Source organism: Aspergillus foveolatus, assembly GCF_047715535.1.
Source record: "Aspergillus foveolatus strain CBS 279.81 unplaced genomic scaffold BDW70scaffold_25, whole genome shotgun sequence".
NCBI classification, from domain to species: domain Eukaryota; kingdom Fungi; phylum Ascomycota; class Eurotiomycetes; order Eurotiales; family Aspergillaceae; genus Aspergillus; species Aspergillus foveolatus.
Window position 1 is genome coordinate 188,445 of NW_027396089.1, and position 12,741 is coordinate 201,185.

The following is a 12,741-nucleotide window of genomic DNA, read 5'->3' on the forward strand; positions in this document are numbered from 1 at the left end:
GGGCGCCAGTCGTAGTTAGGGCTAACCAAAGGCTGCCGAAGTGCCAACGCAGTCACTGAGAGGCAATATTAAGACCTTGCGGTTAAAATTCCTGTCCAAGTGAGCGTGCGCTAGCGTAGGCTATACTCACAAGCCCATTACAATTTGATCCACTTCAGTTCAGTCCAGTCGGGTGCCCTGCACCGAGAATTCAAGCGAGATGGATGCCACGTGCCACCCACACAGCCACGACGAGACAAGCACACCTGATCGGAGACGCAAATCGCTAAATTCTATATACATGACTATTTAAAGCTATCCGGCAATCCTGTAGCGATATATCCGATGAAAACCATGTCCAGTCCTGTTCCATCCCAGGCTATCCAAATCAACAACGACCCAGCCACTCTTCTTGACTGTTGAAGCCACACGCCGAACAATAGAGCACGTATGCTGGAAAACCAAATCGAACCGAATGCAAAAAAACACCCTGGCAATGGCTAAATATAAGAGCAACAAAGCTATATAGCAAAGAGCACAACGAACAAGGATGTGAAGCAGCGCTAATGAGGTAGAAGAGAAGTAAAGGACCGGATCGTGATCCGATAATGAAGAGTCCTGACGCCGGTGCCTGTATATACCGTTCCGTACCGTATCTCCGGTTTTTCGTCCGTCTGGGGTATCTGAATAAAGATGGAATATTATAAGTGTAGGATGCGAACGAGATTTTTGTGAGGTGAGGGCGAGATATAGGGTTGATCGAAGGTGGATGGTGTCTAAAGAGATAGTGAGGTGCGAAGGCCGTTTTGTGGTGGGTTACTTCCGACCAGGGAGTAGTTTGCGGCCAAGGTTGCGGATAGTTGACTTTGAGCTGAATTGTTGCAGATTAGGCGTTAGTGATTTTGACCACCACCAGAATGGAAGCAAAGCGCGGAAATGCTTACCCATCTTCGGACCAGTCTATCTTCCGAGCTGTATCAGAGCGTGTGATCGCACTGCCGGAGGTCAGGGGCCGTGCAGGGGGATTGACAATTCGACGAGATTGCTATAAACCAGTTAGTTCGCATGCACGCATTGAAGCGATGTTGAATAACTCACCTCCCAGCGCGCATCCACGTCGACTTCACTCGCAGAGCGCGAGTCAAATAACCCACTTTGATCCTTGCCACTGTACATGCTCGACCCCAGAGAATTCGACCGAGCCAGCGGAGACGAACGATGAGACTGCGACTCCGACAGGTATCCACTGCTTGAGTCTGCACTTGCCATGCTGGGGCTCGTACCGTTCTCGGGGGGCGATGTGCCCGCGTCTTGGTTATTCAGAAGCTGAGATGAAGTCGCCAGCTCGCGATAGCGTCTCAATTGCTGTTTTGAAGGCCGGTGATGGGAGAACTTGTTACCAAGAATGGCAGGTGCGTGGGAAATGAGCGCCTTGATGACATCTTTCTTGAGCCGCAGGGCTAAATCGAGGTTTGACCATGTTTTGTTCCGGTACTCGAGGATGGGTAGGCGGAAGACGAAGTCATGCAGATCTTCAATGTTGTGCTCTCCTTTACCCTTATAGCTAACGCAAAGGACGACATCATGGACCCGGACATGGGCGAGGGTCATGTAGTTAGATGCGCGCGCCATCATTTGGGCAAAATCGTCGACGCCCTTCTTGCCTTTACCCTTGCCGCCCATGATTCCCAAGCCGAATTTCTTCCCCTTTTCGTCGTTGACGCCATTCGCCGAAACGGACGTAGCTTGCCGCGATAGAACCCGAAGACTGTCGGCAGACTTCTTCTTGACCAATGCGCTGGAGGGTCGTGCTTGCTGCCGGCCGCTTTCCTTGTGAATTGGTGTCATCGCAAGGGCCTTAAGATGCGTGGGCCGGCGTTCAAGCCGGGGGTTCTCGGATAACGACAAAGTGGGTTGAAGTCTCAGCTCAAGTGGACTAGGGCCCTTGGCGAGATCGTCTCCAGATGTGTCGCTATATTGTTGTAGGCTGGAGGTAGAGGTTTGACCAGACTCCTCGTCGTCGGAATCAAGGCTCTCCAAAGGTTTGACGTTTTTGATCATAAAAGGCGAAAAGCCACCATTTTCGAATGCGGTCGACCCAACATTTGGGAACATGTACTCGAATACCCTCTGCCCAAGCTCATGCTCCAATTGGATCTTCAACGGGAACAACGACACTTCGAAGTCATCCACAACAGGAATTCCAGCAACGGCCTCCAGCATATGCCATTTGACCTTGATCATATAGTCATCAGGACCTTCAAGCCGTCGTGCCTGGTCAAGATACGGCACGATGATCTGCGGATACACTGCATCCGGAAGGAGATTCAGGCCGTAGAGTCGCTCAACGGACACTTGGTTGTGGTTCGAGCCATCAGTATTATCAGTGCGGTCGTATTCAGCATTCCTCAGCTGGAATTCTACTAGTGGCTCTGACTCGTCCTTCATCAAGTGCCAAACAATCTCACTGGCGGAGATATTCCAACGCAAGAGACCGGTTGCTCCTGTCACATTTGGCTCAACTTTCCTTTGTGAGGTAGTGATTGCCTTCATCAAGAAGAATAGCTCATCCTCGCATCGGGCAATATCCTTCTCCAGAATCAACCGATCCTCCCAACCACGCTTATCGAGGTACTTAGCATGGATCTGGAAATGTTCCTTGATCTCCTCCAATTGTCGAATGCGTGACTGCAGTTTGTAAACCATCTCTGGAGCGCCCCTTAGGTCACTAAAGTCCGACGTAAACATGATTCGTTCAAGACGTTCGTTCCGAACCTTCTCAAGAGGTTCACTGTAAAGCAGCAGATCGAGAACGATGATATACAGCGTGTAATACTCAGCAGAATCACAAATAGCGCGAAATTGAGGAAAGTCGACGCTGATACTGTCCATTCGAGTTTCTTGTCCGTCGGGATGTCCCAGCTCATCCGGCTGCCCCTTGGCTACCTCATCGTTATACTTCAAGCGGAGGTTATTGTACTTGTCATAACGCAAACTGGCAGAAGTCTTCTGAATGATCCTTGAGAAACCGAACGGATTGAGCTCAAAATCAAACATGGCTTCAAGCGTCAACCACGGCGGCCAAGCAGACCCCGGCGCATTGCCGTACTTGTTACCGGCGTAGAACTGCAAATGCGTCATCAGGTTCTTCTGCGTCGCAACAAAGAATTGAGCGCCGTCCATGTTGAGGGTGAACCGGCGTTGGACGAGACCGCTCACGTCGTCGAAGACACGTTCTTTGTCCATTATAGAGACGACCTGCAGTTGCATGCCCTTTGCCGCGACCAGAATAACAGACTTGTGGTTCTTCTCACTTTGAAGTTGGATCTGAGGCGCGATCAGCCGCAGGTGGTAACTGTTCTGCGCAGTAAACTCAGGGGATATGCTTTCGCTTGAATCAGACCTGACAGTCGGCGGATCTTTCTGTTCAGGGGGATCCTGCTCCTCCGCGCTGACGAAGCGCTTGGCATCGTGAAGCAACTGCTCAATTCGGTCTTCAACACTGTCATCATCATCGTGAACATCAGAAGGCCGTCTTGATGAGCCCCTGAACAAGTTCGAATACGTGGCTTGGTTCTTGCTCTGCTCTTCGACGATATCGAGGATAAACTTGACAGCTCGCCGAGACATGTAGTACACAAACCCTCGCCGCTGGCTGACTTGGTGGATATATCGAAGTATAATATTTCTCAGTGAGTTATTCCACTTAAGTTGGACGCTGTGGATCATGAACCGGTTGTTGAAGTCGCTGTTCAAGTCGTCATGGGGAGAAGAGTATAACCCATCGAAGTCAGCTTCCTTCCCATCACTTGCCGAATCCGAGTCAGCATCCGCCCGAGTGCTTTCGCTCTGGTACGTCTCGGTACTTTTGCTCTGGTTAAGTTGCTTCTCCAAGCGATGGAGCCCTGCAGTCAAGAAAGCGCGTCTTCTGGCGAGGGACGCAGCTTGACGAAGGTATTCTCTGTGCTGAACTCTCAGTTGCTCGTTCTGATCTACGTCCTTTGCCATTTGTAGTTCCAGGTCACCGATTGATCGAGTGCATTCCTGTATCTTGGCCTCGATAGTTGCAAGGCGGTCTTGAATGAGCGCTAATTGCACACGGCGAGGTTGGTTCCTATCGGACATGACACATTCGTGGGTATCCTCGTGCCCGAAGCTACTATACCCTGTTTGACCAGCAGAGACCTCCTCTTGGTCCGTTTGTCTGAAGTATGTGAAGCGAGGGGTGAAAGCCAAAGGTAGAATCTTCGTCCGAGGGTTAGACTCTTGTGGGAGTATCCAATCAAGTTCGACAAAGTCATCCATATCCACCCAGTCGAGATTGTGGTCGGGGATAGTGAAGCGTGAAAGATCTGCCGGAGGAACTGGTTGCTGGAAGGATGATATGATGTCGTCCCGCTTCTTTTCGAGTTCATCTGCACCTGTCCCTTCGATACTCGCCGAGACAGCCCTAAAGTCTGCAGCCTGCAAGTCCAACTCGGCTCTGTAGATCCGTATCGCACTTGCCTGTGGTTGCTTGAGCCGGCCTTTGGATGGAGTCTTGATCTGCTCTCGTCTTTGATGAACATCCAGCTTCAAGCTGTCCAACCGAACCTTGATCCCAGTAGCAGTAACTATATCGTCGACATAATCTTCAGGATCCTTGTGTTTATAAATGTGGGCAACAAAGAGAGGAGCCAGAAGCAACTTATACTTGATGGTAGCCAAATGACGGTTGAATTTCTTGTTTGTCTTAGTGATTCCAGGCCACAGTCGTCCCTGGCGCACGGGCAGCGACATAACACCAGAGAAAAGGGACCACCAGCTGTAGAAATGCGTAAAGAACCGAGGAGTTAGATGAACAGTATTGTAGCTTGTAGTTGGCTGTTCAGAGTCCGCATTCCAATTCTTGCTATCGGGAGCAATGATTGCGACAGAAAGATGAATGTGATTGCTCCGGAAACCGCGATAAGCATCGTAATCCTACACCAATTAGTGCACTGCGACTTACAATTAGGCGTATACACTTACCTCTCGCTCTGAGGGGTTGATATAGTTTGGATTCCGCAGGACAACATCATAGTGGGGTCTAAACTCCGTCGAGCGCTCATTCTCGTTGACATTGCGTTCGAAAACCAGACCGGCTGCCCATTTCACGTCACCCGATAACTTCATGATGACCTTCTTGAACTGAGCGGCGTTTTTCTGGTCACTAGACATTGAGGTCGTTTCAAGGTCTTCCGCTGTTGCCTCGGCCAGATATCTGGCTTCGTGGCTGTAGTCGGGTATTGCAAGGACGTATTCCCCGCTGGTTACGCTCATGAACTCTTTCGGATCGTCAGTTGTATGGATATTCCACTGGACATCCTTACGCCAGCACATCACGAATCCGCAGCCAAAACCGGTTACGACGTAAGGATCACGAGAGCCCTTCAATCGCAGATGGACATCACCGTCCTCCTTCCACTTGACCCGAATACGCGAGTGAAAGCTCAGTCTGATCTTGTCCCAGAACCCGACTCTTTCAGAGGGGTCAATTTCGACTTTAGTGAAACCTTCAATGATCTTCATCATATCTTGAATAACGGGCTGATAGGACATGCCCCAAGATATGCTCGTAGGGAGATTCGTGTTGATTTCAATGACCGGATCTGAGTAGGTCTTCACAGGACTGACAGACCGCCATATATCAAGCAGGAATGGTGGGCTCGTCGTTCCATCAGACATTTCGGATGACGGGACAAGTTCCACATTGACTTTTCTGGACGACTTGTAATCGCGATATTCCTCTGCAATGACAAAATTGGTTCGGAGTGACCAGCTAGGAAGCCTAGGTGATTGTCCAGGCCGCAACCCTGGTATGTGCAGCAAATCCAAGGGGTAGTCTCTCAGGTTGACGCGAGCCTCCCCCATGTCCAACTGAATGCTCATCGGAATCAGTAACGCATACTTCGTAGACATCGGCATGCCTTTGCCAATATTATGGAGGAAAAGAGGGTAGTTTTCCGAAGGAAATGTTGGTTTATCGATGGTCAGATTTATGTCGCTAATTAGAGCTGCCATGAGAGCAGGTCTATTCGGGATTGCCAGCACTGTCTCGGTTTCTTGCACATCTTCTGGAGGATCGTCAGCACCCTCAAAAAGATTTCGAACCTCTCTGATTGTAGAGTTTTGAAACTGTAGAGCCGCATCGATCTTGGCTTTCCAGCTGCGCGCATTATAGTGCTGGAGCCGATACCAAGCACTTTCCGACGATACCTTCGCTTCGTTGGTAAAAGACGATGCTCCTTCGGTATCGTAGCGGAATCTATGTGCACGCCCGCGCTTTTCCTCTTTCTCCTCAGGTCTATCGTTCCTCGGCTTTGGATCCGCGCTCTTGCTCCTGCGAGAGTCTGAACTGACCCGCTCGCTGCGCAGTGTTCGATGGCTAGACCGAGTACGCAACCTCGAAGAAGCTCGCCTTTGGTCAGATTCCTTGAGCTTCTGGAGTTTGAGCTGAAATGCATCCTCTCTAGCGCGACGCTGACGCTGTTCAATAAGGCCAGTCCGATATATGCAACCAAGCTTCCACTCAAATGCATCGTCTTCTAACTCGAAAAGCAGAGCTTTACTTCTGAACGAGATCTTAGGGACTTTCTTTGGTCCTTCTGGGTCCCTGGCAGATACGAAGTCAGGAGTTTGGTGTTTTAGGCGGTGATGTAGTTGTTTCAAGGCTTTGGAGGTGTTGATCACATTGTCGAAAATGCGATGCATGATCATATGGTGAGGTACACCGATGCGTACAAAGTCCGTCCAAACGTCGATCGATTTATCCTCTACCAAAGACTTGCCCTGCTTCAGTTTCATTTTCCGCAAGTCCAGTCGGAAGTTATTCATGCTGACTATTCGTGCCCAGACGCCTTTGAGCTTGGGTGCTTCTGCGTGTAACCGAACCAGATGGGCTCGAACGAACGGAGCGGAATGGCGATGATAGCCGGCAGTAACGCCGTATACTTGCAGCAACATCGGTGGGTCTGCTGGCATAAAGGTCTTGACTTGAAGCACGGTAGCTTTTATGTCCACTGTGATAAGCTCGCTCCACTGGATAGTCAAGCGAGGAGACAGAGGAGGCGAAGTATCATCCGCAACTTTTGGGGACGACGGTTGCTTTTGCGAGGATGGTAAGAAAGCCTTCTGAAGTACTGACAAAGCAACGCTGAGACAATAGTATCGGTACAGGGAGTATTGGAGGTAAACGCCTTTGATAAGAGAGTTTACATGGAATATCGGTCCCAGGCGATCACTTGAAGTGCTGAGGGCTATCTCGAATCTTGGGAGCGAGAGGAATGGCTCAGACTCAAGGTAGTCTTCGGATTCAATAACGAATCCCTCAAACCCGCGAGCATGGAAAGCCAACCGTCTCCCATCAGCAGCTCCAGGTCGGGTTTGCTTAGGGGGAGATGTTGGATTAAATCTGAACGGCGACTCGTCACCAATGGTAGAGTGACTGGGAGTTCGTCGGCGTACAACGCTCACTGCAGTAGGCTCTGTCTTCTGAGCTCGGTAATCGGCTGTCCAGGATTGGAGTTGTAACGAAACACCCCGCGTCACTTTCGAGACACTCTCATCAACACCGGCGATCTCTAAGCTGAACCCGGTGGCCTCGAATTGGAATCTGAGCAGCCAACGAGGAAGACGCCGCAAAATACTCGGCTTCCGGTCTTCGCCTGGCAAGCCGTACTTTTTCTTTGGTCGAATCTGAGCACGAAATTGCTCCACGACTTGTTGAATCCCGCGATTAACCTCGCTATTGACCATATGGGCAGAAAAGTTGTTTAGACTGCCAGAAACCATAACGCATACCTCTGGCGACGCGCTTAGAAGAAGCTTCAGCTCCATGTTGTCGGTTGTCAAGAGATTATGTTTGATGCCGGACGGTGTCTGGTAGTAGAATTTATGCGAAGCAACCCGATAAATAGAGGAAAGCGAGTAGTGGGCACCACCCTCAGAGGAATGGGAAGATTCAACATCCACAGATATGGAAGAGATTGATGAAATAAGAAGGTTGTAATCATCCTCCCCTGTGGATGAAGAATCTGGAATGGGAAGAACAAATCGAATCACAGGCTCATGAACCGATAGCTTGATATTTGCCTTGGGAAGTAAGCGAGATATTAGTTGGCCTCTGGCTCTCTTCTTGCCTCGGGAATTGGATGCTTTCGTCTGAGCTAGACCTAAGAGTCGCGAGACATGCCGAGGCTCCAAGTCGAGAGCAGGAGAGGTGACCACCAAGTTGGCGAAGAGAATGTTGGTATTTCGTTCCTCCGCGTTAAACCCATCATATGAACTGAGTGTTTTGGACGGCAATGTTGTTTTGATAGTCGTAGTTGCCATGGGTATATACAGGATATTATCCGTTTCTCCTGAGCTGTCATCCAGGCTTACGGAAAGAGAGATAGCGGCGAGAAGTGCTTGATGAGCAACGTCAGTACGTTGGAAGTACATCCGATGTGCTGGACTCGTCTGGTCCATCCGGTGGAGATCGATGCCGATTTCATGCGAAACAACATTTAGGTAAACAGAGCTTTGCCCAGGCGACGGTGACTGGACGGATCGAGATAGTCTGAAGAAGCTTAGTGCCACCTGTATCTCCTGGATTCCGCGCAGAAGTGAACCTGCAAACTCCTTCGAGGCAGTCACAGTCTCGACAATTGTCTCATCTGTGCTGCCGGGCTTCTTGAGCTCTTCCACGTAGTCGGCAAAGGTGACTTCCTCGTCGGGTTTGGTAACGTTTACCTGCACTAGAGGTTTTCTGGATTGCTTGATTCGCTGCACCAGAAGCGTCAAGTCATCGTAAGGTATATGCATCCTCCCGATTTTGAAAGCGACCGACGCATCCCGCAAGCCATCAAGTCCTTTATGCAGGATCCCATGGATGTTCACGCCGACATTATCTAGCACCTCGATCGGCTCGTTGCCATCGACAGCAACCTGGACATTGTGCACATTCAAGATCCATTCGGCAGGGCGTTGTTCACCAGATTCGCCCCTTTTCCGGCGAAACACCTTTCCCCGATCCATCATTTTGCGTCTTGTATCTACTGCCATTGACAATGTCCCAATTTGAATCTGTCCGGCTTCGAGAAAATTGATCGTAGTATTAACGGCGACAATATCCACCAGCCTCAACCAGTGAACCATCCGGTGTATCCGCTTCACCTGCTCTTTGACCCGATTGAGGGTTGCCCATGTTTTATTCTTTCGTGCAGAAGCAGCTTCGCCTTTCAGATTTTGTTGATTGAGCGGTTCGTCCTCGGACTGACTCTGAGCCTCATCTGTATACGGTTTCGTCGTAGAACTGCTCCGTTTCCCTGATGCCGATGGGTCCAGCGTAATCTTCAGATCCGTGAGTCGTAGACTCAGCCATGTCGGTTGGGCGAACGAGGGGGGATGCAAGGATAGCCCAAGCCCGCGGAGTTCTATCTGTACCCCTTCCGTTGGAACGTACGCAATGCGCCGCAGCGAAAAATACCCGATCCGCTGAATCGAAATCCCGGTTGCGATACGGACAATGGCGAAGATGAGGAAAGAAGCAAGGTAGAGGAGGAGGAAGCCGACGAGGACGGTGGTCGGATTGAAGAGCGTCATCGTGGCTCGCAATCAGCGGAACCGCGCTGTAGGGAATAGACACGCTTCACACGAGGAACCATCGAGGGAGAACAGCGACCGTTTGGAGACGCTAGGCAAGCAGTTCGTGATAGTCTATCTGTATGTACTCGACGTCACTTCGAGCACATCCCGGAGAGTGCGGGACTTACTGAAGGACAAGTCTCACTCGATTAGGAGAGCTTGACACCGTCGAAATTAGAGTCGAGATAAGAACTGGGCGGCCGTAGCACATTCATGCTTTGAAGAACTAATAGCAAAACAATGAAAGAACAAGCGAAAAGGACGAAAGGGAATGAAATAAAAGCATGGAGGGGGGAGAAGTTGACAGGTTGGATGGAGCTGGGGAAAAGAAAGGGAGGCCGGAGATACGAAGAAGTTCCAGAGGGTCAGCGAGAACAGAGCTTAGAGCCGCCACGCCGCCCGAACCATCGATTTCGCGTATTATTGCTATGACGCGTATGAGCAAATCAGGTTTTCAATACGAGCTTAATCGGCTGTCAGGCACAACCCTATTCGTCCCGCCAGCTATATTTTATTATTCTTTGCATTATTACATCGTGATTTATGGCTGGAAGCGGAAAAACGCTACGGTATCCACATACGGGTAAGGGCCGATCGGCTGGCTCGGCGCTGCATGCAAACATTATTGAGGGTGGCATATTATCCCGGTCCGATAGTATCAGCAGCTTCCAGACAGGGTTAGATAAGATATCTTCATTAATGTACCTAATATGCGCCTAGTCCTCATATCACAGTGGTTTATAGTGAACAGTGATAGCAGTCAAAAACAAACAGCCTATCATAGATGATCGGCGTGTACCCACGCCATGGAGCCATCGGCAGGTGCCGCGACCTTGAACCACGACCTCCTGTCGAATTCGACCATCTTCCGTTGCTTTGCAAAGGGATCGTTGCACTAAAGTGCGTCGGCACGTCTGCATTGGGTGCACGGTCTAGGACGGCCATATAGCTCCTTTGGTTCGTCAATTGCGCGGCCGAGCGCTATAGAATCCTTAAAATACTCGAGACGTGCAATCATCGCGTCTCCTGTCCATGCGATACCTCGACCATTGCGTCCAGCTTGGCCTTCTGGAGCTCCTCGATTTTCTCGTCAATCAGCGCAATCTCCGCCTCGATTGTGAGCAGCTTCTCGCTCAGGATGCCCCGATACTCATCGTCAGTGAGCGACTTGAGCGGAACCCATTTCGACTCAGCAATGCGCGTGAGAAACGGCTTGGAAGGCGTGTTCGCCTGTTCCAATTGCCATTTATCAATCGCATCGTACGAGACCTGTCCGACATAACCAAATAAAGAGAAAACAGCCAATCCTGGGATGAGTCGACCGCCTGGCGCACACGGTCAGTCAATGAACACGACTCTTGACACCCAGACCAAGTGTTCCGGAGGAAGATAAGTACCCATCAGCTTGGTAACAGCGCCGCCAGCGACGCCGCCAGAAATAGTACTAGCATAGGTGCGTTGCTTCAAAGTCGCTTGATCCTCATAGTAATGCTTCAAGATTTTACCCCTCAGCCCTGAAATTAAACCGCAGTCAGTCAATATTCCTGAGTAGGCTTCAGGGGTAACGAGGCGAATACTGACACCAAAAAGAGGTTCCACACACAAACCAGTGGATACCATGAGAGATGGAATGTATGACAGGATGCGGCGAACGGATAACGCCTGAGACGCCGCCGTAGATAAGACCAGCAGAGCCTGTATGGCTGTATCAGAAGTCTGCCACTCTATATGCAGGCGATGCCGTTGATCCGATGATTTGTTGAGGCTAAAACCTTGTCAGGGGAGATTGATGAAGATTGACGTACCACTAAGGGCACCCACTTTCAGCGAGGTCGCCAGTGCATTATACTCAGGATTAGAATACGGGCTACCACTCATTTTGCGAATCTAGCCACGCCGCAACCCTTCAGTGAAGGACAACGAATCTGTTGTCCGCATCGATCATTCTTTTCGGTTGGTCGGCCGATAATCACGTGAATAACTATGCAGCTCATTTTTATATAAGCATGATGCATAGATTTGTTCCCCTTATGTCCGCCTCTTAATTCCGCATCTCCGCCCACCACAACTGCAGGGATAGAGTTCACTAGATAAGGTGGGATTGTGCTATTTACGAAATAAGTCTAGAATTACTCAGGACATGAATATGAACTCAAAATGAATGGTCCCATCAATTATCTAGATTCATGGAGTGATTGGTGGTCGATGACCACGGCGCTGAACATGGCCAGACTCGGACATCGCGAGAGCAATGGGCCAATTGGGACACTGCTTGAGATGAACCTATTATATCCTGGAGGCTTTAGGTATTGACAAGACGCTTGTTTTGGGTACCAGCCAGGATGGCTGGATAACTGTAATGTTGGCGTTGCTGCGGCTGTATAAGGTATTTTCATGCTTTCATTCGTATTACGTATGGTCATATATGTAACGAAAAGCAGGCCTGGCTACCATATCTTTGGGACTTCTCTGGCTTCTGATCGGAAAAAAAGCTCGGCAAGTAGACAGCTGAAAGGACCTAGTTTCCTTGTACGGTTGGTAAAACAATGAACGACTGATAAGCCAAATCTTTAATTCGAACCGCGGGATAGCACCTGCAATTCTCATACTGACATCGTTCTCAATCACAGCTCGACTGAGTCCTGGTTGTGATATATGATGGGCTACCACCAAGGTAATGTCGAGGTGACGGGGAAGGCGTATTCGCCTAGCTGCTATCAACTTCGATGGGCGAAATGGCCTTCGCCTGCCGACTTCCCGATGCCCATTGTTCAGTCCTATGGTTGCATACTAGCTCGACGGTAGCGAACATTGGCAGAGGATCGGACGCAGTCTACACTATGGCAATGCCAAGAAGAACCTGGCCTGTTCACCTGATCGCTAGGTGCCAGCTGGGAACCGTGGACGGCGGTACGCCCTTCCTCAGTTATATGCGTCCAGAGGCAGTGAGCAAGGTCTCGTTGGAATTTGGTACCAGGTATAAACTACAGCAAATATGGAAAATCAGCCTATGCAGGGTAGAGAGTTTATACGTGGGAAACCGCCGCACTCGACTCCATTCAGTGGCGACGCTTCGTTATGCAAAGGAATGGCTAGAAACCAAGGAAAGCCTAC

At 50.0% G+C, this 12,741-nt stretch overlaps 2 protein-coding genes across 2 annotated transcripts; both read right to left on the reverse strand.

Annotated features, from left to right (window-relative positions):
* Positions 1–855: 855 nt before the first annotated feature.
* BDW70DRAFT_54201 (mitochondrial protein from FMP27-domain-containing protein) lies at positions 856–9,680 on the reverse strand. Its single transcript, XM_073744239.1, has 3 exons — positions 4,990–9,680; positions 1,078–4,941; positions 856–1,024 (listed from the first exon to the last, which is right to left on the reverse strand). The coding sequence occupies exons 1-3, from the start codon at positions 9,583–9,585 to the stop codon at positions 920–922; spliced, it is 8,565 nt and encodes a 2,854-aa protein (XP_073595825.1). The 5' UTR covers positions 9,586–9,680; the 3' UTR covers positions 856–919.
* A 652-nt stretch (positions 9,681–10,332) lies between these two features.
* BDW70DRAFT_136623 (uncharacterized protein) lies at positions 10,333–11,549 on the reverse strand. The gene is made up of 4 exons (XM_073736895.1): positions 11,433–11,549; positions 11,209–11,322; positions 11,025–11,141; positions 10,333–10,952 (listed from the first exon to the last, which is right to left on the reverse strand). The coding sequence occupies exons 1-4, from the start codon at positions 11,503–11,505 to the stop codon at positions 10,642–10,644; spliced, it is 615 nt and encodes a 204-aa protein (XP_073595826.1). The 5' UTR covers positions 11,506–11,549; the 3' UTR covers positions 10,333–10,641.
* Between the last annotated feature and the right edge of the window lie 1,192 nt (positions 11,550–12,741).

Excerpts from the sequence above, each read along its gene's own strand:
- BDW70DRAFT_54201 (XM_073744239.1), bottom strand. The coding sequence starts at position 9,585 with ATGACGCTCTTCAATCCGACCACCGTCCTCGTCGGCTTCCTCCTCCTC. Across the intron at positions 4,942-4,989 it reads TCAACCCCTCAGAGCGAGAG|GATTACGATGCTTATCGCGG; the intron begins GTAAGTGTATAC and ends TAATTGGTGTAG. Across the intron at positions 1,025-1,077 it reads ACGTGGATGCGCGCTGGGAG|CAATCTCGTCGAATTGTCAA; the intron begins GTGAGTTATTCA and ends ACTGGTTTATAG.
- BDW70DRAFT_136623 (XM_073736895.1), bottom strand. The coding sequence starts at position 11,505 with ATGAGTGGTAGCCCGTATTCTAATCCTGAGTATAATGCACTGGCGACC. Across the intron at positions 11,323-11,432 it reads GAAAGTGGGTGCCCTTAGTG|GCTCTGCTGGTCTTATCTAC; the intron begins GTACGTCAATCT and ends ACAGCCATACAG. Across the intron at positions 10,953-11,024 it reads CGCTGTTACCAAGCTGATGG|GCGGTCGACTCATCCCAGGA; the intron begins GTACTTATCTTC and ends CGTGTGCGCCAG.